The 27,761-nt window shown below is 47.0% G+C and overlaps 1 protein-coding gene across 2 annotated transcripts in view; it reads left to right on the forward strand.

Moving 5' to 3' along the window:
* The window catches only part of SEPTIN12 (septin 12), a 121,118-nt gene that overhangs the window by 81,415 nt on the left and 11,942 nt on the right, over nucleotides 1-27,761 (forward strand). The window contains exons 1-4 of one of the 2 annotated variants that reach the window (XM_069734758.1): nucleotides 7,498-7,720; nucleotides 11,692-11,883; nucleotides 22,933-23,049; nucleotides 23,158-23,239. In XM_069734758.1, the coding sequence (XP_069590859.1) occupies nucleotides 11,727-11,883; nucleotides 22,933-23,049; nucleotides 23,158-23,239 (356 nt within the window). In that variant the 5' untranslated portion in view covers nucleotides 7,498-7,720; nucleotides 11,692-11,726. Of the gene's footprint in view, nucleotides 1-7,497; nucleotides 7,721-11,691; nucleotides 11,884-22,932; nucleotides 23,050-23,157; nucleotides 23,240-27,761 lie in introns of those variants that run through there. The other variant, XM_069734757.1, reaches the window with a different exon arrangement.

A 27,761-nucleotide genomic window follows, 5' to 3' on the forward strand; every position in this document is an offset into this window, starting at 1 on the left:
GAGTGTGAGGCACTTATGGGGGCACTGGAGTGTGAGGCACTTATGGGGGCACTGGAGTGTGAGGCACTTATGGGGGCACTGGAGTGTGAGGCACTTATGGGGGCCCTGGAGTGTGTGACACTTATGGGGGCCCTGGAGTGTGAGGCACTTATGGGGGCACTGGAGTGTGTGACACTTATGGGGGCCCTGGAGTGTGTGACACTTATGGGGGCCCTGGAGTGTGTGACACTTATGGGGGCCCTGGAGTGTGTGACACTTATGGGGGTCCCCCTGACTTAGACATTAGGGGTCACCATGCCAGCAGCTATTTTTCTGTCTTCACACATGGTAAATCTCCATAACCCTCATTAGTGCCATTGAGCCACTTATGGGGGTCCTCATGCCTGAGGCACTTATGGGGGCACTGGAGTGTGAGGCACTTATGGGGGCACTGGAGACTGAGACACTTATGGGGGTACTGGAGTGTGAGGCACTTATGGGGGCACTGGAGTGTGAGGCACTTATGGGGGCACTGGAGTGTGAGGCACTTATGGGGGCCCTGGAGACTGAGACACTTATGGGGGCACTGGAGTGTGAGGCACTTATGGGGGCACTGGAGTGTGAGGCACTTATGGGGGCACTGGAGTGTGAGGCACTTATGGGGGCCCTGGAGACTGAGACACTTATGGGGGCACTGGAGTGTGAGGCACTTATGGGGGCACTGGAGTGTGAGGCACTTATGGGGGCACTGGAGTGTGAGGCACTTATGGGGGCACTGGAGTGTGAGGCACTTATGGGGGTCCTGGAGTGTGTGACACTTATGGGGGTCCCCCTGACTTAGACATTAGGGGTCACCATGCCAGCAGCTATTTTTCTGTCTTCACACATGGTAAATCTCCATAACCCTCATTAGTGCCATTGAGCCACTTATGGGGGTCCTCATGCCTGAGGCACTTATGGGGGCACTGGAGTGTGAGGCACTTATGGGGGCACTGGAGTGTGAGGCACTTATGGGGGCACTGGAGTGTGAGGCACTTATGGGGGCACTGGAGTGTGAGGCACTTATGGGGGCCCTGGAGACTGTGACACTTATGGGGGTCCCCCTGACTTAAACATTAGGGGTCACCATGCCAGCAGCTATTTTTCTGTTTTCACGCATCGAAAATGTTTGAAACCCTTCTTTGTGCCATTGTACGACACTTCCATCCATGGTGTAGGTCTATGGTAGAATTGGGTTTCTACGGTCGGCCATGTTTACCTCAGTTTCACCATTCACACCCCAGTATTACACAGGACAGGCTCCAGTAATGGCGGCCAGAGGTGTCTGGACAGAGTCGGTGCGGCAGCAGACAGGACGGGCCCTTTGTTATGGAGGAGCTGTGTTTGCTCACGTCTGTGGGAACAGTGGCAGAGAAGAGTCTCATATAAAGGGGCCTTGTCTGCCCGCGCCCCTCCTGCCCGCGCCCTCACTGTATATTTTCCTGTCAGACACACTAAAACATGGCCGCCATCTGGCTTTCCAGGGAATACTGCAGTGGATAGTAACATAACAAGACGGCGCAGTGTTTAATATACGCAGCCCTGGTCCTCATCACAGACCGTCATGGCTGCCAGACCTGGCGGTCATTGCAGATCCAATGGACGAGGGACAATGTCACCTCATCAGTAATATCATCAAGTATTGATCAAGATGACGGCGACATCGCAACCTCCATGTCATGTGGCCAAAGCCTCCATGCAGCTTGAGGTCATTCAACGTTGCCCATGGCGGCCATCACAGGCCGGTTGACATTTTATAGGCCTCACGTGTTATACTCAGATTTGTTGTCGTGGGCAATGGCCCTAAAGTCTGTACAGGGTATAAGGAAGGCTGAAGAGGGGTGCAGGAGGCTTCATTTTAGGGGTTTTGACAGATTTTTTCTCTTCTGTAATTTCTGGTTACCAAAAAAAAGTCTACACGTCCCTGTTAAATTCTAGCTTTTTGCCATTTAAAAATAAATCCTGTCCAGCAAAATTAGTTTAGATCTTTTTTTTTTCCTTTAATGTCACCAATAATCTGTACAAATCCATTGAGAAACAAACTGGAAATATAAAATTAACAAAACTATAATAATGTGATGAACACCCTCTTGTAGTTGGAGATGTGGTTGTGCTCAGAATTAGGCAATCACCTTTAACCACATGTTACATAGTAGTCAGTGCACTGCCGCCATCATTTATAGGGATCCTGATTCACCCCATAAAAAGTTTTGCTGTTCTTGCTGGATTTTCCTGACATTTTCTGATCTGTAAACAGCTGACAACACAGCAAAGGCATCTCACTGGTGAAAGTTATCAGTTAGGAGAAGGGTGTAAAAAAAAAATTTCTAAGACATTAGACAAACCATGGAGCATGGTGAAGATGTAATCAAGAGGTAGAGTAAATTTGTCTCAGCAGAGGTTACATTACCTAGAAGTGGATATACTAGAAAATTGATGAAAAGACCAGAAGAAAATTAGTCTGGGAGATTGCCTAAAGGCCAACGCAACATTAAAGGAGCTGCAGAAATTTCTGGCAAGTCATGGTTGTGTCCCACATGTGACAACAATCTCCAGTATGTACATCCTGTTGGGTTGGGTGGCAAGATGGAAGCCTTGTCTTACAAAGATAATCATCCAGGCCTGGCTCTGTTTGCTAAAACATCTTATCAAGTCCACCAAAAACATGTGGGAAACTTGTTATGTCTGAGACCGAGGGGGAACTTTTTGATCATAATTCCAAAAGGTGCAAAGCCAACACTGCACATCACCAGAAGATCACCATCCCCACAGTGAGGCATGGTGGAGGCAGCATTGTGTTTTTGGGCTGTTTTTCAGCAACTGGAACTGGGGCTTTAGCCAAGGTAGAGGGACTTATGAACAATTCCAAATATCAAAACCTTCAGACCTCTGCTGAAGAGGAATTTCACGTTTCAGCTCAAGAACAACCCTAAGCGACCTTTAAATCACCAAAAGAATGGCTTCTCCAGAAGAAGATGAATGTTTTGGTAAGGCCCAGGCTGAGCCCAGACCTGAACCCAAGTGACAATGTCTGGGTGACCTAAAGAGGGCGCTGTACACAGTAGATGCCCCCACAATCTGACAGATGTGGAGCTACTACAAAGAAGAGGGGGCAAAGATTGTCAGTTCTAGATGTGCTGCGCTGATGGCCATCAACCCAAAAAGACTCAATACCGTCAGAAGAGGACTTCAACAAAGTGTTAGTTATAGGGTGTGCATATTTATGCAACCATATAATTTTACTTCTTTATTTTTCTTTTTTCCACCTGAATTTATTTGTTTTTCTGTAGATTTGTACAAGTGACTGACGAGGGCGGCCTGGGACTGACACTGGGGGGCTGATCTCAGACCCCGTACAGGTGGTGAGTGACGGGACCACCTCCCGGTGACATCGGACCAGTCAGAACCAAAACCATTTCCGTTTTTTCTGTAGAAACTTCTGGGAAACGTGTGTTCCTACAGATACGACGGCAGCAAATGGGAAGTTACCCCACTATAAACCTGCAACGTCAGATAAAGGCAGCGGCCAGAAGAGGAAGCGGCGCCTGACAGCGCGGGAGACAGCGGTTATATGTAACAGGGCTGCTGAGCTGCTGTATCTAAGCCCATGTATAATGCTATGTGCATCGTCAGCATATTCAGTGCTATCTCCTGAGCTGTGTATCTAATCCTGTGTAATACTGTCTGCTGAGCCGTGTATCTAATCCCATCCTGTGTGATACTGACTGTTGAGCCGTGTATCTAATCCCATCCTGTGTGATACTGTCTGCTGAGCCGTGTATCTAATCCCATCCTGTGTGATACTGACTGCTGACCTTTGTATCTAATCCTATCCTGTGTGATACTGACTGCTGAGCCGTGTATCTAATCCTATCCTGTGTGATACTGTCTGATGAGCTGCTGTATCTAATCCTACCCTGGGTGACACCGTCTGCTGAGCCGTGTATCTAATCTTATCATGTGTGTGATACCCTAAACTATGCTTTTGTATGGGATACTATTATTCTTCTATCATGATAGGATTAGATACACAGCTCAGCAGACAGTACCACACAATAGGCTTAGATGCAGTAGTTCAGCAGGCAGTATCACGCCGGAAAGGCTTAGATACATCAGGTCTGCAGCATCCTCCCAGCTCCCCCGCAGCCCCCATTCCGCTGTCCCCCCTGCTTTGCCTTCTGTCCCTTCTCCCCCATTGTCCTGGCTTTCTGCAGGCCGGGCCTCTGGCTTCCAGACCCGCTCGCTCTTTTGTTTCCCGCTTGCTCTGAATAGAACGTATTCCTGGAGATCAGGGGTTGTCAGGACAGGACATTTCTGTGTGTTTAAATATGCCGTCTTCAATCACATCCGACAGGGGCCAAACACCCCCAGAGCCTGCTGAGGGGCCAAACACCCCCAGGGCCTGCAGCAGGGCCAAACACCCCCAGAGCCTGCAGCAGGGCCAAACACCCCCAGAGCCTGCAGCAGGGCCAAACACCCCCAGAGCCCGCAGCAGGGCCAAACACCCCCAGAGCCCGCAGCAGGGCCAAACACCCCCAGAGCCTGCGGCAGGGCCAAACACCCCCAGAGCCTGCGGCAGGGCCAAACACCCCCAGAGCCTGCAGCAGGGCCAAACACCCCCAGAGCCTGCGGCAGGGCCAAACACCCCCAGAGCCTGCGGCAGGGCCAAACACCCCCAGGGCCTGCAGCAGGGCCAAACACCCCCAGGGCCTGCGGCAGGGCCAAACACCCCCAGAGCCTGCGGCAGGGCCAAACACCCCCAGAGCCTGCAGCAGGGCCAAACACCCCCAGAGCCTGCAGCGGGGCCAAACACCCCCAGAGCCTGCTGCGGGGCCAAACATCCCCAGAGCCTGCAGCAGGGCCAAACACCCCCAGAGCCTGCTGCGGGGCCAAACATCCCCAGGGCCTGCAGCAGGGCCAAACACCCCCAGGGCCTGCAGCAGGGCCAAACACCACAGAGCCTGCGGCAGGGCCAAACACCCCCAGAGCCTGCAGCAGGGCCAAACACCCCCAGAGCCTGCTGCGGGGCCAAACATCCCCAGGGCCTGCAGCAGGGCCAAACACCCCCAGGGCCTGCAGCAGGGCCAAACACCCCCAGGGCCTGCAGCAGGGCCAAACATCCCCAGGGCCTGCAGCAGGGTCAAACATCCCCAGGGCCTGCAGCAGGGCCAAACACCACAGAGCCTGCGGCAGGGCCAAACACCCCCAGAGCCTGCAGCAGGGCCAAACACCCCCAGGGCCTGCAGCAGGGCCAAACACCCCCAGAGCCTGCAGCAGGTCCAAACACCCCCAGAGCCTGCAGCAGGTCCAAACACCCCCAGAGCCTGTAGCAGGGCCAAGCAACCCCAGAGCCTGCAGCAGGGCGAAACACCCCCAGAGCCTGCGGCAGGGCCAAACACCCCCAGAGCCTGCAGCAGGGCCAAGCAACCCCAGAGACTGCAGCAGGGCCAAACACCCCCAGAGCCTGTAGCAGGGCCAAACACCCCCAGAGCCTGTAGCAGGGCCAAACACCCCCAGAGCCTGTAGCAGGGCCAAGCAACCCCAGAGCCTGCAGCAGGGCCAAACACCCCCAGAGCCTGCAGCAGGGCCAAACACCCCCAGAGCCTGTAGCAGGGCCAAGCAACCCCAGAGCCTGTAGCAGGGCCAAACACCCCCAGAGCCTGCAGCAGGGCCAAACACCCCCAGAGCCTGCGGCAGGGCCAAACACCCCCAGAGCCTGCGGCAGGGCCAAACACCCCCAGAGCCTGCGGCAGGGCCAAACACCCCCAGAGCCTGCGGCAGGGCCAAACACCCCCAGAGCCTGCGGCAGGGCGAAACACCCCCAGGGCCTGCAGCAGGGCCAAACACCCCCAGAGCCCGCCGCAGGGCCAAACATCCCATGAGCGTGCAGCAGAGCCAAACACCCCCAGAGCCTGCAGCAGGGCCAAACACCCCCAGAGCCTGCAGCAGGGCCAAACACCCCCAGAGCCCGCCGCAGGGCCAAACATCCCATGAGCGTGCAGCAGAGCCAAACACCCCCAGAGCCTGCAGCAGGGCCAAACATCCCAGGAGCCTGCAGCAGGGCCAAACACCCCCAGGGCCTGCAGCAGGGCCAAACACCCCCAGAGCCTGCGGCAGGGCCAAACATCCCATGAGCCTGCAGCAGGGCCAAACATCCCAGGAGCCTGCAGCAGGGCCAAACACCCCCAGGGCCTGCAGCAGGGCCAAACACCCCCAGAGCCTGCAGCAGGGCCAAACACCCCCAGAGCCTGCAGCAGGGCCAAACACTCCCAGAGCCTGCAGCAGGTCCAAACATCCCAGGAGCCTGCAGCAGGGCCAAACACCCCCAGAGCCTGCAGCAGGGCCAAACACCCCCAGAGCCTGCGGCAGGGCCAAACATCCCATGAGCCTGCAGCAGGGCCAAACACCCCCAGAGCCTGCAGCAGGGCCAAACACCCCCAAAGCCTGCGACAGGGCCAAACATCCCAGGAGCCTGCAGCAGGGCCAAACACCCCCAGGGCCTGCAGCAGGGCCAAACACCCCCAGAGCTTGCAGCAGGGCCAAACACCCCCAGAGCCTGCCGTAGGGTCTGGAGAGCAATGGTGGACTTTAAGGGTTAAATGAGCCCTATATCATATAGGTAATAGCCATATTCCTCCCGCTCCTTCCCCATCACAGGAGGCCGGGACACAAGGGCTGGTAGGTACGTGGGCACCGCCGGAGGGTCGGCCTCTATCATCACATCCCCATTCACCGGTGTCTGGGAAAGCTGGATGATGATCAATATGGCCGCACTCCCATAGGGATTGGCTCAGGATGTATCAATGTACCCACAGCTGAGGGTCTGTTACAGTGTATCAGGTGGTCTCCAGACTGATACATTTTACCTGCACTGACACATTGTAGCAAACAGGACGGGAAAGAGCTTTGTGCTGCTTCACTGTCACAGTCCTGCTGCGCAGCGGATGTGTCACAGCTGAGGGTTTGTTACACTTGTATCCGGACTGACGCTGCACTGATACATTGTAACAAACAGGAATGCAAAGAGTCTTGCGCTGCTGAGGAGTTCACCGCGCCATTGAGGGGTCGCAACTGGAACGAACCCTCAGCTGTGAGACCATGTAAGCAGTAATGTTCCCATTCACTGACAGCTAGCAGAGATCCTGAAAATGGCAGAAAGTATCTAAGAAAGTAGCAGAAATGCAATAATGACAGATGGGCGGACCCCTAATATCTGCAGGTTCTGTCCTGATACATGGGGTGTGAGGAGCAGGTGCCATCGGCTGGCGGACCCCCGCTGTTGCCCATCAGCAGCTCTCAGCTGTCTATAATTGGAGATGATTCCCTGTCCGTTAATTGGGAAGTTGTGGGGGTCTCTGTGAGGGGAGGGGGCCTTCTGCGGGGCCTTACTAACCCCATTGGCTCTTAAAGGGTTATTATTTGCCATTCCAGTCACGTGTGCCTATAACGCAGGGTCTTTGTTGTCTCATCCCAGTGGGGGGGCTTCTATAGAGAGGGGATAAGCGGCAGGGAGAGACCGCTGTGCCCACCATAAGGTCCAGGCACTCCGTGTCCCCATCCTCCGCACGCCACCGAAAACAAAAAGGATCCTGGATTGTTCCGGCCAATTCCAGGGAGACGGCGGTGGAAGATTCTGGGGTCTTCATGCTGCTGAAGAGGAGACTGGTCGCCCACCCTATCGATCAGTGCGAATAGAAAGGAGGTATGATTGGCAGCGGGATTATGGGGGGCTGAGGTGGGGGGGCATCAGGGGTAGGGAAGGGGTTAAATAGACATGGCATCCACCACCATGCTCCCTTCCCAGACCACGCTGTAGAGAAGAAGGGCGAAACGCAGAGGATGGGAGCGGGCTACTTCACCGACCGACATCTTAACTCCGCCACTCAAGACCACCTCTGCCCACCATCTGCTCTCCATGGTGCTCTTCTGTGAAGGGTTAACTGGGCCACCAAGCTGGCCAATGGCGAGGTCATTTAAGGTGATGCCATCACTGGACGGAGTTGGGAAGTTTTCTCCATCTGGATCTGGAGCAGGCGCCTCGGCCGCAGCCTCTTGCTTCTCATCCGACCACTCTGTCGCTGGGGTCTTCGTTGGTCATTGGGGGCCATTGGGTTCTGTTGAATTTGTGTTGACTTTGCTGTATTGATCTGGAGCCAGCGCCTTCATCGCAGACCCTCGCTCTGTATCTTATAACTTTATCTATGGAGTTGGGAAGTTTTCTCCATCTGGATCTGGAGCAGGCGCCTCGGCCGCAGCCTCTTGCTTCTCATCCGACCACTCTGTCGCCGGGGTCTTCGTTGGTCATTGGGATCCATTGGGTTCTGTTGAATTTGTGTTGACTTTGCTGTATTGATCTGGAGCCAGCGCCTTCATCGCAGACCCTCGCTCTGTATCTTATAACTTTATCTATGGAGTTGGGAAGTTTTCTCCATCTGGATGTGGAACAGGCGCCTCGGCTGCAGCCTCTTGCTTCTCATCCGACCACTCTGTCGCCGGGGTCTTCGTTGGTCACTGGGATCCATTGGGTTCTGTTGAATTTGTGTTGACTTTGCTGTATTGATCTGGAGCCAGCGCCTTCATCGCAGACCCTCGCTCTGTATCTTATAACTTTATCTATGGAGTTGGGAAGTTTTCTCCATCTGGATTTGGAGCAGGCGCCTCGGCCGCAGCCTCTTGCTTCTCATCCGACCACTCTGTCGCCGAGGTCTTCGTTGGTCACTGGGATCCATTGGGTTCTGTTGAATTTGTGTTGACTTTGCTGTATTGATCTGGAGCCAGCGCCTTCATCGCAGACCCTCGCTCTGTATCTTATAACTTTATCTATCCATCGTATATCTTTACTTTTTATACTCGGCCACACAGGTTGGTTTGTGTCGAGGTTTTCTGTGTTGGTCTGGAGCTGGCGGACCTCCTCACAGTCACTTGCTCTATATCTAGAAAACTTTGTAGTCTTGAGTATCCATCTCATCAGCGTTAGTTTATAAAAGATCCTTTGGGTTTCTTTGGCCTTACAGATGGATCCATTGGTTTGTGCTAAGTTTTTTTTATGTTGATCTGGAGCAAGCGCCTGATAAGCAGTCACTTACTTCTTATCCGATGTGTCTTCTAAATTGTTAAATGTTTTTCCTGGTTTCTATATGACGCTCCATTCTTGCTGTATTGTGCAAGGTTACTAGGGCGAGGGTGTGAATAATAGTGCAAATTACTGCTCACGTATCATCCAACACATAGGAGGTCCATCTATGAAGAAGGCGGCAGGCCATTACTAATCAGAGACATGGGGAGAATCCGAGACTAGTCTGTGTGAGGAGTCTGGTTCACAATGACCTTTCCCTTTAAGAGGAGCACTGCATTGGTCAACTCATTCAAGCCTTAAGGCAGCATAATGTATAATTAATTCATCACTGTGCGATTATCAACAGGTATGAAGGATCCAGATCTCTACAACACAACTCTGGGGTATAATGCAGGATGTACCCCAGGATCAGTAATGTAATGTATGTACACAGTGACTGCACCAGCAGAATAGTGAGTGCAGCTCTGGAGTATAATACAGGACGTAACTCAGGATCAGTAATGTATGTGCACAGTGACTGCACCAGCAGAATAGTGAGTGCAGCTCTGGAGTATAATACAGGAGGTAACGCAGGATCAGTAATGTAATGTATGTACACAGTGACTGCACCAGCAGAATAGTGAGTGCAGCTCTGGAGTATAATACAGGATGTAACTCAGGATCAGTAATGTAATGTATGTACACAGTGATTGCACCAGCAGAATAGTGAGTGCAGCTCTGGGGTATAATACAGGATGTAACTCAGGATCAGTAATGTATGTGCACAGTGACTGCACCAGCAGAATAGTGAGTGCAGCTCTGGGGTATAATACTGGATGTAACTCAGGATCAGTAATGTATGTACACAGTGACTGCACCAGCAGAATAGTGAGTGCAGCTCTGGGGTATAATACAGGATGTAACTCAGGATCAGTAATGTAATGTATGTACATAGTGACTGCACCAGCAGAATAGTGAGTGCAGCTCTGAGGTATAATACAGGAGGTAACTCAGGATCAGTAATGTAATGTATGTACACAGTGACTGCACCAGCAGAATAGTGAGTGCAGCTCTGGGGTATAATACAGGATGTAACTCAGGATCAGTAATGTAATGTATGTACACAGTGACTGCACCAGCAGAATAGTGAGTGCAGCTCTGGGGTATAATACTGGATGTAACTCAGGATCAGTAATGTATGTACACAGTGACTGCACCAGCAGAATAGTGAGTGCAGCTCTGGGGTATAATACAGGATGTAACTCAGGATCAGTAATGTAATGTATGTACATAGTGACTGCACCAGCAGAATAGTGAGTGCAGCTCTGGAGTATAATACAGGAGGTAACTCAGGATCAGTAATGTAATGTATGTACACAGTGACTGCACCAGCAGAATAGTGAGTGCAGCTCTGGGGTATAATACAGGATGTAACTCAGGATCAGTAATGTAATGTATGTACACAGTGACTGCACCAGCAGAATAGTGAGTGCAGCTCTGGGGTATAATACAGGATGTAACTCAGGATCAGTAATGTAATGGATGTACACAGTGACTGCACCAGCAGAATAGTGAGTGCAGCTCTGGAGTATAATACAGGATGTAACTCAGGATCAGTAATGTAATGTATGTACACAGTGACTGCACCAGCAGAATAGTGAGTGCAGCTCTGGAGTATAATACAGGATGTAACTCAGGATCAGTAATGTAATGTATGTACACAGTGACTGCACCAGCAGAATAGTGAGTGCAGCTCTGGGGTATAATACAGGATGTAACTCAGGATCAGTAATGTAATGTATGTACACAGTGACTGCACCAGCAGAATAGTGAGTGCAGCTCTGGAGTATAATACAGGATGTAACTCAGGATCAGTAATGTATGTACACAGTGACTGCACCAGCAGAATAGTGAGTGCAGCTCTGGAGTATAATACAGGATGTAACTCAGGATCAGTAATGTAATGTACGTACACAGTGACTGCACCAGCAGAATAGTGAGTGCAGCTCTGGGGTATAATACAGGATGTAACTCAGGATCAGTAATGTATGTATGTACACAGTGACTGCACCAGCAGAATAGTGAGTGCAGCTCTGGAGTATAATACAGGATGTAACTCAGGATCAGTAATGTAATGTACGTACACAGTGACTGCACCAGCAGAATAGTGAGTGCAGCTCTGGGGTATAATACAGGATGTAACTCAGGATCAGTAATGTATGTACACCGTGACTGCACCAGCAGAATAGTGAGTGCAGCTCTGGAGTATAATACAGGATAACTAATACATGTACATGGTGACGTAAATGTATGGAAATCCCCAGGTAGATACATAAGCGTTTGTGGTTGATGGGCACCATCTTTGAATATTGGTGGGCTACCATAACAATAATAATAGAAGTGTGATAGATGGCAGTGAATGGGTTAATGGTGTAGGGTCACCCTGGAAAGCCCCTCTGTTTCCTTCTGTCATCTGACATGATTTCGGCTCTGGTTCTCTCTGTGCTCTTGGATTGGGTGCAGTAGATGAAGGGTTAAGTCGCACCCAGACGTCTTCGCCGTTTCTCGTTTTCCTGCTGACGGTTTTCTCCTGACAGCGTCTTCCTCTTTCCTTACAGATCTGAGCCCGGGGCCGGACGGTGCGAGCAGCAGGATGGAGGAGCTGAGCCTGGTCAGACCGGCGGAGGACGCCAAGATGTGCGAGGATCTGGGCCGGGAGCCGTTCGGCTACGTGGGCATCGACTCCGTGCTGGACCAGATGAAGCGCAAGGCTATGAAATACGGCTTTGAGTTTAACATCATGGTGGTGGGTGAGTGGAGACCTGGGGCGACGGCCGTCTCTCCTCGATGGTCTATTAGCCGCACTTTTGGAGATATTTTTGCCACAATTTAAAGGATTTTTTCGAGGATGATTGTTCTTATATTTGTCAAAAATGATGTCATCATCCAGTCACACACTAACCTGCTATGTACTGTGTGACCTCACTGCTGTAATGATATCATCATCCAGTCACACACTAACCTGCTATGTGCTGTGTGACCTCACTGCTGTAATGATGTCATCATCCAGTCACACACTAACCTGCTATGTGCTGTGTGACCTCACTGCTGTAATGATGTCATCATCCAGTCACACACTAACCTGCTATGTGCTGTGTGACCTCACTGCTATAATGATGTCATCATCCAGTCACACACTAACCTGCTATGTGCTGTGTGACCTCACTGCTGTAATGATGTCATCATCCAGTCACACACTAACCTGCTATGTACTGTGTGACCTCACTGCTGTAATGATGTCATCATCCAGTCACACACTAACCTGCTATGTGCTGTGTGACCTCACTGCTGTAATGATGTCATCATCCAGTCACACACTAACCTGCTATGTGCTGTGTGAACTCACTGCTATAATGATGTCATCATCTAGTCACACACTAACCTGCTATGTGCTGTGTGACCTCACTGCTGTAATGATGTCATCATCCAGTCACACACTAACCTGCTATGTGCTGTGTGAACTCACTGCTATAATGATGTCATCATCTAGTCACACACTAACCTGCTATGTGCTGTGTGAACTCACTGCTGTAATGATGTCATCATCCAGTCACACACTAACCTGCTATGTGCTGTGTGACCTCACTGCTGTAATGATGTCATCATCCAGTCACACACTAACCTGCTATGTGCTGTGTGACCTCACTGCTGTAATGATGTCATCATCATCTAGTCACACACTAACCTGCTATGTACTGTGTGACCTCACTGCTGTTATGATGTCATCATCCAGTCACACACTAACCTGCTATGTGCTGTGTGACCTCACTGCTGTAATGATGTCATCATCATCTAGTCACACACTAACCTGCTATGTGCTGTGACCTCACTGCTGTAATGATGTCATCATCCAGTCACATACTAACCTGCTATGTACTGTGTGACCTCACTGCTGTAATGATGTCATCATCCAGTCACACACTAACCTGCTTTGTGCTGTGTGACCTCACTGCTGTAATGATGTCATCATCTAGTCACACACTAACCTGCTATATACTGTGTGACCTCACTGCTGTAATGATGTCATCATCATCTAGTCACACACTAACCTGCTATGTGCTGTGTGACCTCACTGCTGTAATGATGTCATCATCCAGTCACACACTAACCTGCTATGTACTGTGTGACCTCACTGCTGTAATGATGTCATCATCATCTAGTCACACACTAACCTGCTATGTGCTGTGTGACCTCACTGCTGTAATGATGTCATCATCCAGTCACACACTAACCTGCTATGTGCTGTGTGACCTCACTGCTGTAATGATGCCATCATCCAGTCACATACTAACCTGCTATGTGCTGTGTGACCTCACTGCTGTAATGATGTCATCATCCAGTCACACACTAACTTGCTATGTGCTGTGTGACCTCACTGCTGTAATGATGCCATCATCCAGTCACACACTAACCTGCTATGTACTGTGACCTCACTGCTGTAATGATGTCATCATCCAGTCACATACTAACCTGCTATGTGCTGTGTGACCTCACTGCTGTAATGATGTCATCATCCAGTCACACACTAACCTGCTATGTACTGTGACCTCACTGCTGTAATGATGTCATCATCCAGTCACATACTAACCTGCTATGTACTGTGTGACCTCACTGCTGTAATGATGTCATCATCCAGTCACACACTAACCTGCTATGTGCTGTGTGACCTCACTGCTGTAATGATGTCATCATCCAGTCACATACTAACCTGCTATGTACTGTGTGACCTCACTGCTGTAATGATGTCATCATCCAGTCACACACTAACCTGCTATGTGCTGTGACCTCACTGCTGTAATGATGTCATCATCCAGTCACATACTAACCTGCTATGTACTGTGTGACCTCACTGCTGTAATGATGTCATCATCCAGTCACACACTAACCTGCTATGTACTGTGACCTCACTGCTGTAATGATGTCATCATCCAGTCACACACTAACCTGCTATGTGCTGTGTGACCTCACTGCTGTAATGATGTCATCATCTAGTCACACACTAACCTGCTATATACTGTGTGACCTCACTGCTGTAATGATGTCATCATCATCTAGTCACACACTAACCTGCTATGTACTGTGTGACCTCACTGCTGTAATGATGTCATCATCCAGTCACACACTAACCTGCTATGTGCTGTGTGACCTCACTGCTGTAATGATGTCATCATCCAGTCACACACTAACCTGCTATGTACTGTGTGACCTCACTGCTGTAATGATGTCATCATCATCTAGGCCCACACTAACCTGCTATGTGCTGTGTGACCTCACTGCTGTTATGATGTCATCATCCAGTCACACACTAACCTGCTATGTGCTATGTGACCTCACTGCTGTAATGATGCCATCATCCAGTCACACACTAACCTGCTATGTGCTGTGTGACCTCACTGCTGTAATGATGTCATCATCCAGTCACACACTAACCTGCTATGTACTGTGACCTCACTGCTGTAATGATGTCATCATCCAGTCACATACTAACCTGCTATGTGCTGTGTGACCTCACTGCTGTAATGATGTCATCATCCAGTCACATACTAACCTGCTATGTGCTGTGTGACCTCACTGCTGTAATGATGTCATCATCCAGTCACACACTAACCTGCTATATACTGTGTGACCTCACTGCTGTAATGATGTCATCATCCAGTCACACACTAACCTGCTATGTGCTGTGTGACCTCACTGCTGTAATGATGTCATCATCATCCAGTCACACACTAACCTGCTATGTGCTGTGTGACCTCACTGCTGTAATGATGTCATCATCCAGTCACATACTAACCTGCTATGTGCTGTGTGACCTCACTGCTGTAATGATGTCATCATCCAGTCACACACTAACCTGCTATGTGCTGTGACCTCACTGCTGTAATGATGTCATCATCCAGTCACACACTAACCTGCTATGTACTCTGTGACCTCACTGCTGTAATGATGTCATCATCATCCAGTCACACACTAACCTGCTATGTACTGTGTGACCTCACTGCTGTAATGATGTCATCATCCAGTCACACACTAACCTGCTATGTGCTGTGTGACCTCACTGCTGTAATGATGTCATCATCCAGTCACACACTAACCTGCTATGTGCTGTGTGACCTCACTGCTGTAATGATGTCATCATCATCCAGTCACACACTAACCTGCTATGTGCTGTGTGACTTCACTGCTGTAATGATGTCATCATCATCCAGTCACACACTAACCTGCTATGTACTGTGTGACCTCACTGCTGTAATGATGTCATCATCCAGTCACACACTAACCTGCTATGTGCTGTGTGACCTCACTGCTGTAATGATGTCATCATCCAGTCACACACTAACCTGCTATGTGCTGTGTGACCTCACTGCTATAATGATGTCATCATCATCCAGTCACATACTAACCTGCTATGTACTGTGTGACCTCACTGCTGTAATGATGTCATCATCCAGTCACACACTAACCTGCTATGTGCTGTGTGACCTCACTGCTGTAATGATGTCATCATCATCCAGTCACACACTAACCTGCTATGTGCTGTGTGACCTCACTGCTCTAATGATGTCATCATCCAGTCACACACTAACCTGCTATGTGCTGTGTGACCTCACTGCTGTAATGATGTCATCATCATCCAGTCACACACTAACCTGCTATGTGCTGTGTGACCTCACTGCTGTAATGATGTCATCATCCAGTCACACACTAACCTGCTATGTACTGTGACCTCACTGCTGTAATGATGTCATCATCCAGTCACACACTAACCTGCTATGTGCTGTGTGACCTCACTGCTGTAATGATGTCATCATCCAGTCACACACTAACCTGCTATGTGCTGTGTGACCTCACTGCTGTAATGATGTCATCATCCAGTCACACACTAACCTGCTATGTGCTGTGTGACCTCACTGCTGTAATGATGTCATCATCCAGTCACACACTAACCTGCTATGTACTGTGACCTCACTGCTGTAATGATGTCATCATCCAGTCACACACTAACCTGCTATGTGCTGTGTGACCTCACTGCTGTAATGATGTCATCATCCAGTCACACACTAACCTGCTATGTGCTGTGTGACCTCACTGCTGTAATGATGTCATCATCCAGTCACACACTAACCTGCTATGTGCTGTGTGACCTCACTGCTGTAATGATGTCATCATCCAGTCACACACTAACCTGCTATGTACTGTGTGACCTCACTGCTGTAATGATGTCATCATCCAGTCACACACTAACCTGCTATGTGCTGTGTGACCTCACTGCTGTAATGATGTCATCATCCAGTCACACACTAACCTGCTATGTGCTGTGTGAACTCACTGCTGTAATGATGTCATCATCTAGTCACACACTAACCTGCTATGTACTGTGACCTCACTGCTGTAATGATGTCATCATCCAGTCACACACTAACCTGCTATGTGCTGTGTGACCTCACTGCTGTAATGATGTCATCATCCAGTCACACACTAACCTGCTATGTACTGTGTGACCTCACTGCTGTAATGATGTCATCATCCAGTCACACACTAACCTGCTATGTGCTGTGTGACCTCACTGCTGTAATGATGTCATCATCCAGTCACACACTAACCTGCTATGTGCTGTGTGAACTCACTGCTGTAATGATGTCATCATCTAGTCACACACTAACCTGCTATGTGCTGTGTGACCTCACTGCTGTAATGATGTCATCATCATCTAATCACACACTAACCTGCTATGTACTGTGTGACCTCACTGCTGTTATGATGTCATCATCCAGTCACACACTAACCTGCTATGTGCTGTGTGACCTCACTGCTGTAATGATGTCATCATCATCTAATCACACACTAACCTGCTATGTACTGTGTGACCTCACTGCTGTTATGATGTCATCATCCAGTCACACACTAACCTGCTATGTGCTGTGTGACCTCACTGCTGTTATGATGTCATCATCCAGTCACACACTAACCTGCTATGTGCTGTGTGACCTCACTGCTGTAATGATGTCATCATCATCTAGTCACACACTAACCTGCTATGTACTGTGTGACCTCACTGCTGTTATGATGTCATCATCCAGTCACACACTAACCTGCTATGTGCTGTGTGACCTCACTGCTGTAATGATGTCATCATCATCTAGTCACACACTAACCTGCTATGTGCTGTGACCTCACTGCTGTAATGATGTCATCATCCAGTCACATACTAACCTGCTATGTGCTGTGTGACCTCACTGCTGTAATGATGCCATCATCCAGTCACATACTAACCTGCTATGTGCTGTGTGACCTCACTGCTGTAATGATGTCATCATCCAGTCACATACTAACCTGCTATGTGCTGTGTGACCTCACTGCTGTAATGATGTCATCATCCAGTCACACACTAACCTGCTATGTGCCGTGTGACCTCACTGCTGTAATGATGTCATCATCCAGTCATATACTAACCTGCTATGTGCTGTGTGACCTCACTGCTGTAATGATGTCATCATCCAGTCACACACTAACCTGCTATGTACTGTGACCTCACTGCTGTAATGATGTCATCATCCAGTCACACACTAACCTGCTATGTGCTGTGTGACCTCACTGCTGTAATGATGTCATCATCATCCAGTCACACACTAACCTGCTATGTGCTGTGTGACCTCACTGCTGTAATGATGTCATCATCCAGTCACATACTAACCTGCTATGTGCTGTGTGACCTCACTGCTGTAATGATGTCATCATCCAGTCACACACTAACCTGCTATGTGCTGTGACCTCACTGCTGTAATGATGTCATCATCCAGTCACACACTAACCTGCTATGTACTCTGTGACCTCACTGCTGTAATGATGTCATCATCCAGTCACACACTAACCTGCTATGTGCTGTGTGACCTCACTGCTGTAATGATGTCATCATCCAGTCACACACTAACCTGCTATGTGCTGTGTGACCTCACTGCTGTAATGATGTCATCATCATCCAGTCACACACTAACCTGCTATGTGCTGTGTGACTTCACTGCTGTAATGATGTCATCATCCAGTCACACACTAACCTGCTATATGCTGTGACCTCACTGCTGTAATGATGTCATCATCCAGTCACACACTAACCTGCTATGTGCTGTGTGACCTCACTGCTGTAATGATGTCATCATCCAGTCACACACTAACCTGCTATGTGCTGTGTGACTTCACTGCTGTAATGATGCCATCATCCAGTCACACACTAACCTGCTATGTGCTGTGTGACCTCACTGCTGTAATGATGTCATCATCCAGTCACACACTAACCTGCTATGTGCTGTGTGACCTCACTGCTATAATGATGTCATCATCATCCAGTCACATACTAACCTGCTATGTACTGTGTGACCTCACTGCTGTAATGATGTCATCATCCAGTCACACACTAACCTGCTATGTGCTGTGTGACCTCACTGCTGTAATGATGCCATCATCCAGTCACACACTAACCTGCTATGTGCTGTGTGACCTCACTGCTGTAATGATGCCATCATCCAGTCACACACTAACCTGCTATGTGCTGTGTGACCTCACTGCTGTAATGATGTCATCATCCAGTCACACACTAACCTGCTATGTGCTGTGTGACCTCACTGCTGTAATGATGTCATCATCCAGTCACATACTAACCTGCTATGTGCTGTGTGACCTCACTGCTGTAATGATGTAATCATCCAGTCACACACTAACCTGCTATGTACTGTGACCTCACTGCTGTAATGATGTCATCATCCAGTCACATACTAACCTGCTATGTGCTGTGTGACCTCACTGCTGTAATGATGTCATCATCCAGTCACACACTAACCTGCTATGTGCTGTGTGACCTCACTGCTGTAATGATGTCATCATCCAGTCACATACTAACCTGCTGTGTGACCTCACTGCTGTAATGATGTCATCATCCAGTCACATACTAACCTGCTATGTACTGTGACCTCACTGCTGTAATGATGTCATCATCCAGTCACACACTAACCTGCTATGTGCTGTGTGACCTCACTGCTGTAATGATGTCATCATCATCCAGTCACACACTAACCTGCTATGTGCTGTGTGACCTCACTGCTGTAATGATGTCATCATCCAGTCACACACTAACCTGCTATGTGCTGTGACCTCACTGCTGTAATGATGTCATCATCCAGTCACATACTAACCTGCTATGTGCTGTGTGACCTCACTGCTGTAATGATGTCATCATCATCTAGTCACACACTAACCTGCTATGTGCTGTGTGACCTCACTGCTGTAATGATGTCATCATCCAGTCACACACTAACCTGCTATGTGCTGTGTGACCTCACTGCTGTAATGATGTCATCATCATCCAGTCACACACTAACCTGCTATGTGCTGTGTGACCTCACTGCTGTAATGATGTCATCATCATCCAGTCACACATTAACCTGCTATGTGCTGTGTGACCTCACTGCTGTAATGATGTCATCATCATCCAGTCACACACTAACCTGCTATGTACTGTGTGACCTCACTGCTGTAATGATGTCATCATCTAGACACACACTAACCTGCTATGTGCCGTGTGACCTCACTGCTGTAATGATGTCATCATCCAGTCACATACTAACCTGCTATGTGCTGTGTGACCTCACTGCTGTAATGATGTCATCATCCAGTCACACACTAACCTGCTATGTGCTGTGTGACCTCACTGCTGTAATGATGTCATCATCCAGTCACACACTAACCTGCTATGTGCTGTGTGACCTCACTGCTGTAATGATGTCATCATCCAGTCACACACTAACCTGCTATGTGCTGTGTGACCTCACTGCTGTAATGATGTCATCATCCAGTCACACACTAACCTGCTATGTGCTGTGTGACCTCACTGCTGTAATGATGTCATCATCCAGTCACACACTAACCTGCTATGTGCTGTGTGACCTCACTGCTGTAATGATGTCATCATCATCCAGTCACACACTAACCTGCTATGTACTGTGTGACCTCACTGCTCTAATGATGTCATCATCATCTAGACACACACTAACCTGCTATGTGCTGTGTGACCTCACTGCTGTAATGATGTCATCATCCAGTCACACACTAACCTGCTATGTGCTGTGTGACCTCACTGCTGTAATGATATCATCATCCAGTCACACACTAACCTGCTATGTGCTGTGTGACCTCACTGCTCTAATGATGTCATCATCCAGTCACACACTAACCTGCTATGTGCTGTGTGACCTCACTGCTGTAATGATGTCATCATCCAGTCACACACTAACCTGCTATGTGCTTTGTGACCTCACTGCTGTAATGATGTCATCATCCAGTCACACACTAACCTGCTATGTGCTGTGTGACCTCACTGCTGTAATGATATCATCATCCAGTCACATACTAACCTGCTATGTGCTGTGTGACCTCACTGCTGTAATGATGTCATCATCCAGTCACACACTAACCTGCTATGTGCTGTGTGACCTCACTGCTGTAATGATGTCATCATCCAGTCACACACTAACCTGCTATGTACTGTGTGACCTCACTGCTGTAATGATATCATCATCCAGTCACATACTAACCTGCTATGTGCTGTGTGACCTCACTGCTCTAATGATGTCATCATCATCTAGACACACACTAACCTGCTATGTGCTGTGTGACCTCACTGCTGTAATGATGTCATCATCATCCAGTCACACACTAACCTGCTATGTGCTGTGTGACCTCACTGCTGTAATGATGTCATCATCCAGTCACACACTAACCTGCTATGTGCTGTGTGACCTCACTGCTGTAATGATGTCATCATCCAGTCACACACTAACCTGCTATGTACTGTGTGACCTCACTGCTGTAATGATATCATCATCCAGTCACACACTAACCTGCTATGTGCTGTGTGACCTCACTGCTGTAATGATGTCATCATCCAGTCACATACTAACCTGCTATGTGCTGTGTGACCTCACTGCTGTAATGATGTCATCATCATCCAGTCACACACTAACCTGCTATGTGCTGTGTGACCTCACTGCTCTAATGATGTCATCATCATCTAGACACACACTAACCTGCTATGTGCTGTGTGACCTCACTGCTGTAATGATGTCATCATCATCTAGTCACACACTAACCTGCTATGTGCTGTGTGACCTCACTGCTGTAATGATGTCATCATCCAGTCACACACTAACCTGCTATGTACTGTGTGACCTCACTGCTGTAATGATGTCATCATCATCTAGTCACACACTAACCTGCTATGTGCTGTGTGACCTCACTGCTGTAATGATGTCATCATCCAGTCACACACTAACCTGCTATGTGCTGTGTGACCTCACTGCTGTAATGATGTCATCATCATCCAGTCACACACTAACCTGCTATGTACTGTGTGACCTCACTGCTGTAATGATGTCATCATCATCCAGTCACACACTAACCTGCTATGTACTGTGTGACCTCACTGCTGTAATGATGCCATCATCCAGTCACACACTAACCTGCTATGTACTGTGTGACCTCACTGCTGTAATGATGTCATCATCCAGTCACACACTAACCTGCTATGTGCTGTGTGACCTCACTGCTGTAATGATGTCATCATCCAGTCACACACTAACCTGCTATGTGCTGTGTGACCTCACTGCTGTAATGATGTCATCATCATCCAGTCACACACTAACCTGCTATGTGCTGTGTGACCTCACTGCTGTAATGATGTCATCATCATCCAGTCACATACTAACCTGCTATGTGCTGTGTGACCTCACTGCTGTAATGATGTCATCATCCAGTCACACACTAACCTGCTATGTGCTGTGTGACCTCACTGCTGTAATGATGTCATCATCCAGTCACACACTAACCTGCTATGTGCTGTGTGACCTCACTGCTGTAATGATGTCATCATCATCCAGTCACACACTAACCTGCTATGTACCGTGTGACCTCACTGCTGTAATGATGTCATCATCATCATCCAATCACAGACTGACGTGTTATGCGCAGACTGTGTGACCAGACAATTAGCAGCATTTACAAGAGCTGTGTGGTGTGAACGGCGTCCTTATTAGTCACCCTGGTCTCCGGCTGTGGCAGTGCCGCTCTGCCACCTACACAACATGCTGCCGCCATCCTGCAACTGTCATTATCCCGTCTCTTCTGCTTATAGAGCTGTGTGCTGCCGGCAACACCACCTGGGGGGCTAGAAATGTTACCCCAGCGCCCCCATCGTGCCCGGGGGTACTCACATAACATGATGGGGCAGGAAACCAAGATTGTGGTTTATAGCGGTAATATGTACAACTATATGGCGGTATTATGGGGTCTGTTAAAGTAGTGTTATTTGGATACAACAGATTATTCTGGCGCTGTATGGCGGTATTATGTAGGTTTTTAGGTTGGGTTTACAGACATATTACATATTATTTACATTTTATAGGGTTTTCAGATAGCATTATGTGGATACTACGTATTTTTTTGGGCGCCATATGACGGAATAATTTTATTTGGATATTACACATATGGCGGTATTATGTAGTTTTATTTGGGCACTATATAGCGATTTATGGTTATGAACGTTTGTTCATTCACATCCGGAGCTGCGTGCTCTATTTTTCTGGTTGCCATTAGAAACAGACAGCAGCGTTAGCTCCGCCCCTGTCAGACATGTGACCGACCGTTATGCTCCCACAATGCTCTGCTCTTTGGTAACAGGAAATGATAGGGGTGGGGGAGGGGTCAATATTCATTTTCTGGGATCTTGGAGTGAAGAAATGTCCTTTTATCTGCAGGTCAGAGCGGACTGGGCAAATCCACCCTCGTGAATACGCTCTTCAAGTCCAAGGTGATCCGCCAAGCGGCCGGCGCCGGGATCCCCAAAACGTTAGAAATGAAAGCCGTCAGCCAAGGTGAGAGGTCGTCTGTACCCCGGATCGGGGCAAAAGAGCGCGCTCCAGAACCTGAGCGGACCAAAGTCTCGTCCTTAGCTGTCACGTTAACCATCTGTTCACCCGCAGTGGTCGAGGAGCGAGGGATGGAGATGAGGCTCACGGTGATCGACACACCGGGATTCGGAGACCAGATCAATAATCAGAACTGGTAAACGCAAGATTGTCCTAGACTCACCCCAGGGTAACGGTAGGCTCGGACTGGCCCACGGGAGAGCTGGGGAATTCCCCGGCGGGCCCCTCCACAGGAGCAGTAGATACCATAGCCAACTACTAAGGTTATAATATTGAAACCTAGCAGAATTTATGACCGAGGGTAACAAAGCTAAACATTGGGCCCTCATAGTCAATGTCAACGTCGGGTGGGCTCCGTGCAGTCCAGTCCGACACTTCTCCCCGCACCACAACCTGAAGAAGAAGACCTTCTAGATCCACCATGATCAATGAAGTTTATTTAGGAGGTCAAAAAAACAACAGATTTTTTTTCGAGCAGCTTCTCTTAACTCCTCGTGGTTTGTGGAGAGTTTGTCATCCTAAACGCACCTTGTACGTGACTAAACTCGGGTGGAGATGACGATATCTTCAAGCAGAAGACGCTTCAGTAAACCGTTTTTTTTCTGAAGCATCTTCTTTGTCATTTTTCGGTCGTTTCCTGAGTTTCCTGTATTTTTGGCTGCCAGCATTTTTTTTATTTTTTATTTTTTTTAAGGTTTTTCCCTGTTTTTTTTTGTTGTCTTTTTTACTGTCATTTTCGCCCCATTGAATGTTGAAAAAATGCCAGTGTTTTTTTTTCTAATTCAAGATTGTGAAAAAAATATTACAAAAAAAATTCCAGACATCTTTCAAGCGTGTTATAAAGTAGAGAGCGTCTGTGGAGCGGAAAGTAGCGGAAGAACGGGACGGTCACTTCTTTTAAATGTTTGGTGATTTTAGAAACCTAAAGCGATTAAAAGATGTTCAAAAGCCTGAACATGTGTACAGCGAGTCTTTATACATACAAATGCAGATGTTCAGGCTTTTCAGCATTTTTTGACTATTTTTTTAAGTAGTTTCTATAGCAGAATCCTCCAGACAAAGATGCCATCTTGAAGACTAGTGCATAAAAGGGCACTTTCTGGCATTTTTACTTAACAGGGAACACTCGTGGCATTTTTATTTAATCGGGGACACTTGTGGCATTTTTACTTAATAGAGGACACTCGTCGCATTTTTACTTAATAGAGGACACTCGTGGCATTTTTACTTAATAGAGGACACTCGTGGCATTTTTACTTAATAGGGGACACTCGTGGCATTTTTACTTAATAGAGGACACTCGTGGCATTTTTACTTAATAGGGGACACTCATGGAATTCTTTACTTAATTGGGGGGGACACTTGTGGCATTTTTACTTAATAGGGGACACTCGTGGAATTCTTTACTTAATTGGGGACACTCATGTAATTTTTAACTTAATAGGGGACACTCTAGGAATTTTTACTTAATAGACGACACTTGTGGCATTTTTACTTAATAGAGGACACTTGTGGCATTTTTACTTAATAGAGGACACTTGTGGCATTTTTACTTAATAAGGGACACTTGTGGCATTTTTACTTAATAGAGGACACTTGTGGCATTTTTACTTAATAAGGGACACTTGTGGCATTTTTACTCAATAGAGGACAATGCGGGCATTTTTACTTAATAGAGGACACTCATGTCATTTTTACTTAATAGAGGACACTCGTGGAATTTTTACTTAACAGGGGAAACTTGTGGCATTTTTATTTAATAGGGGACACTTGTGGCATTTTTACTTAATAGGGGACACTTGTGCCATTTTTACTTAATAGGGAACACTCATGGCATTTTTATTTAATAGAGGACACTCGTGTAATTTTTACTTAGTAGAGGACACTCGTGTCATTTTTACTTAATAGGGGACACTTGTGGTATTTTTATTTAATAGGGGACACTTTCAGAATTTTTACTTAATAGGGGACACTCGTCGCATTTTTACTTAATAGAGGACACTCGTGGCATTTTTACTTAATAAAGGACACTCGTGGCATTTTTACTTAATAGAGGACACTCGTGGCATTTTTACTTAATAGAGGACACTCGTCGCATTTTTACTTAATAGAGGACACTCGTGGCATTTTTACTTAATAAAGGACACTCGTGGCATTTTTACTTAATAGAGGACACTCGTGGCATTTTTACTTAATAGGGGACACTCGTGTCATTTTTACTTAATAGGGGACACTTGTGACATTTTTATTTAATAGGGGACACTTGCGGAATTTTTACTTAATAGAGGACACTTGTGGCATTTTTACTTAATAGAGGACACTCGTGGCATTTTTACTTAATAGAGGACACTCGTGGCATTTTTACTTAATAGAGGACACTCGTGGCATTTTTACTTAATAAAGGACACTCGTGGCATTTTTACTTAATAGAGGACACTCGTGGCATTTTTCCTTAATAGGGGACACTCGTCGCATTTTTACTTAATAGAGGACACTCGTGGCATTTTTACTTAATAAAGGACACTCGTGGCATTTTTACTTAATAGAGGACACTCGTGGCATTTTTACTTAATAGAGGACACTCGTCGCATTTTTACTTAATAGAGGACACTCGTGGCATTTTTACTTAATAAAGGACACTCGTGGCATTTTTACTTAATAGAGGACACTCGTGGCATTTTTACTTAATAGGGGACACTCGTGTCATTTTTACTTAATAGGGGACACTTGTGACATTTTTATTTAATAGGGGACACTTGCGGAATTTTTACTTAATAGAGGACACTTGTGGCATTTTTACTTAATAGAGGACACTCGTGGCATTTTTACTTAATAGGGGACACTCATGGAATTCTTTACTTAATTGGGGGGGACACTTGTGGCATTTTTACTTAATAGGGGACACTCGTGGAATTCTTTACTTAATTGGGGACACTCATGTAATTTTTAACTTAATAGGGGACACTCTAGGAATTTTTACTTAATAGACGACACTTGTGGCATTTTTACTTAATAGAGGACACTTGTGGCATTTTTACTTAATAGAGGACACTTGTGGCATTTTTACTTAATAAGGGACACTTGTGGCATTTTTACTTAATAGAGGACACTTGTGGCATTTTTACTTAATAAGGGACACTTGTGGCATTTTTACTCAATAGAGGACAATGCGGGCATTTTTACTTAATAGAGGACACTCATGTCATTTTTGCTTAATAGAGGACACTTGTGGAATTTTTACTTAACAGGGGATACTTGTGGCATTTTTATTTAATAGGGGACACTTGTGGCATTTTTACTTAATAGGGGACACTTGTGCCATTTTTACTTAATAGGGAACACTCATGGCATTTTTATTTAATAGAGGACACTCGTGTAATTTTTACTTAGTAGAGGACACTCGTGTCATTTTTACTTAATAGGGGACACTTGTGGTATTTTTATTTAATAGGGGACACTTTCAGAATTTTTACTTAATAGAGGACACTCGTGTCATTTTTACTTAATAGAGGACACTCGTGTCATTTTTACTTAATAGGGGACACTTGTGGCATTTTTACTTACTAGAGGACACTTGTGGCATTTTTACTTAATAGATGACACTTCTGGCATTTTTACTTTATAGGGGACACTTGTGTCATTTTTACTTAATAGAGGACACTCGTGGCATTTTTACTTAATAGAGGACACTCGTGGCATTTTTACTTAATAGAGGACACTCGTCGCATTTTTACTTAATAGAGGACACTCGTGGCATTTTTACTTAATAAAGGACACTCGTGGCATTTTTACTTACTAGAGGACACTCGTGGCATTTTTACTTAATAGAGGACACTCGTGGCATTTTTACTTAATAAAGGACACTCGTGTCATTTTTACTTAATAGGGGACACTTGTGACATTTTTATTTAATAGGGGACACTTGCGGAATTTTTACTTAATAGAGGACACTTGTGGCATTTTTACTTAATAGAGGACACTCGTGGCATTTTTACTTAATAGAGGACACTCGTGGCATTTTTACTTAATAGAGGACACTCGTGGCATTTTTACTTAATAAGGGACACTCGTAGCATTTTTACTTAATAGAGGACACTCGTGGCATTTTTACTTAATAGGGGACACTCGTCGCATTTTTACTTAATAGAGGACACTCGTGGCATTTTTACTTAATAAAGGACACTCGTGGCATTTTTACTTAATAGAGGACACTCGTGGCATTTTTACTTAATAGAGGACACTCGTCGCATTTTTACTTAGTAGAGGACACTCGTGGCATTTTTACTTAATAAAGGACACTCGTGGCATTTTTACTTAATAGAGGACACTCGTGGCATTTTTACTTAATAGGGGACACTCGTGTCATTTTTACTTAATAGGGGACACTTGTGGCATTTTTAATTAATAGAGGACACTCGTGGCATTTTTACTTAATAGAGGACACTCATGGCATTTTTACTTAATAGGAGACACTCGTGGCATTTTTACTTAATAGAGGACACTCGTGGCATTTTTACTTAATAGGGGACACTCATGGAATTCTTTACTTAATTGGGGGGACACTTGTGGCATTTTTACTTAATAGGGGACATTCATTGAATTCTTTACTTAATTGGGGACACTCATGTAATTTTTAACTTAATTGGGGACACTCTAGG

Source organism: Ranitomeya imitator, chromosome 7, assembly GCF_032444005.1.
Source record: "Ranitomeya imitator isolate aRanImi1 chromosome 7, aRanImi1.pri, whole genome shotgun sequence".
Lineage (NCBI taxonomy): Eukaryota > Metazoa > Chordata > Amphibia > Anura > Dendrobatidae > Ranitomeya > Ranitomeya imitator.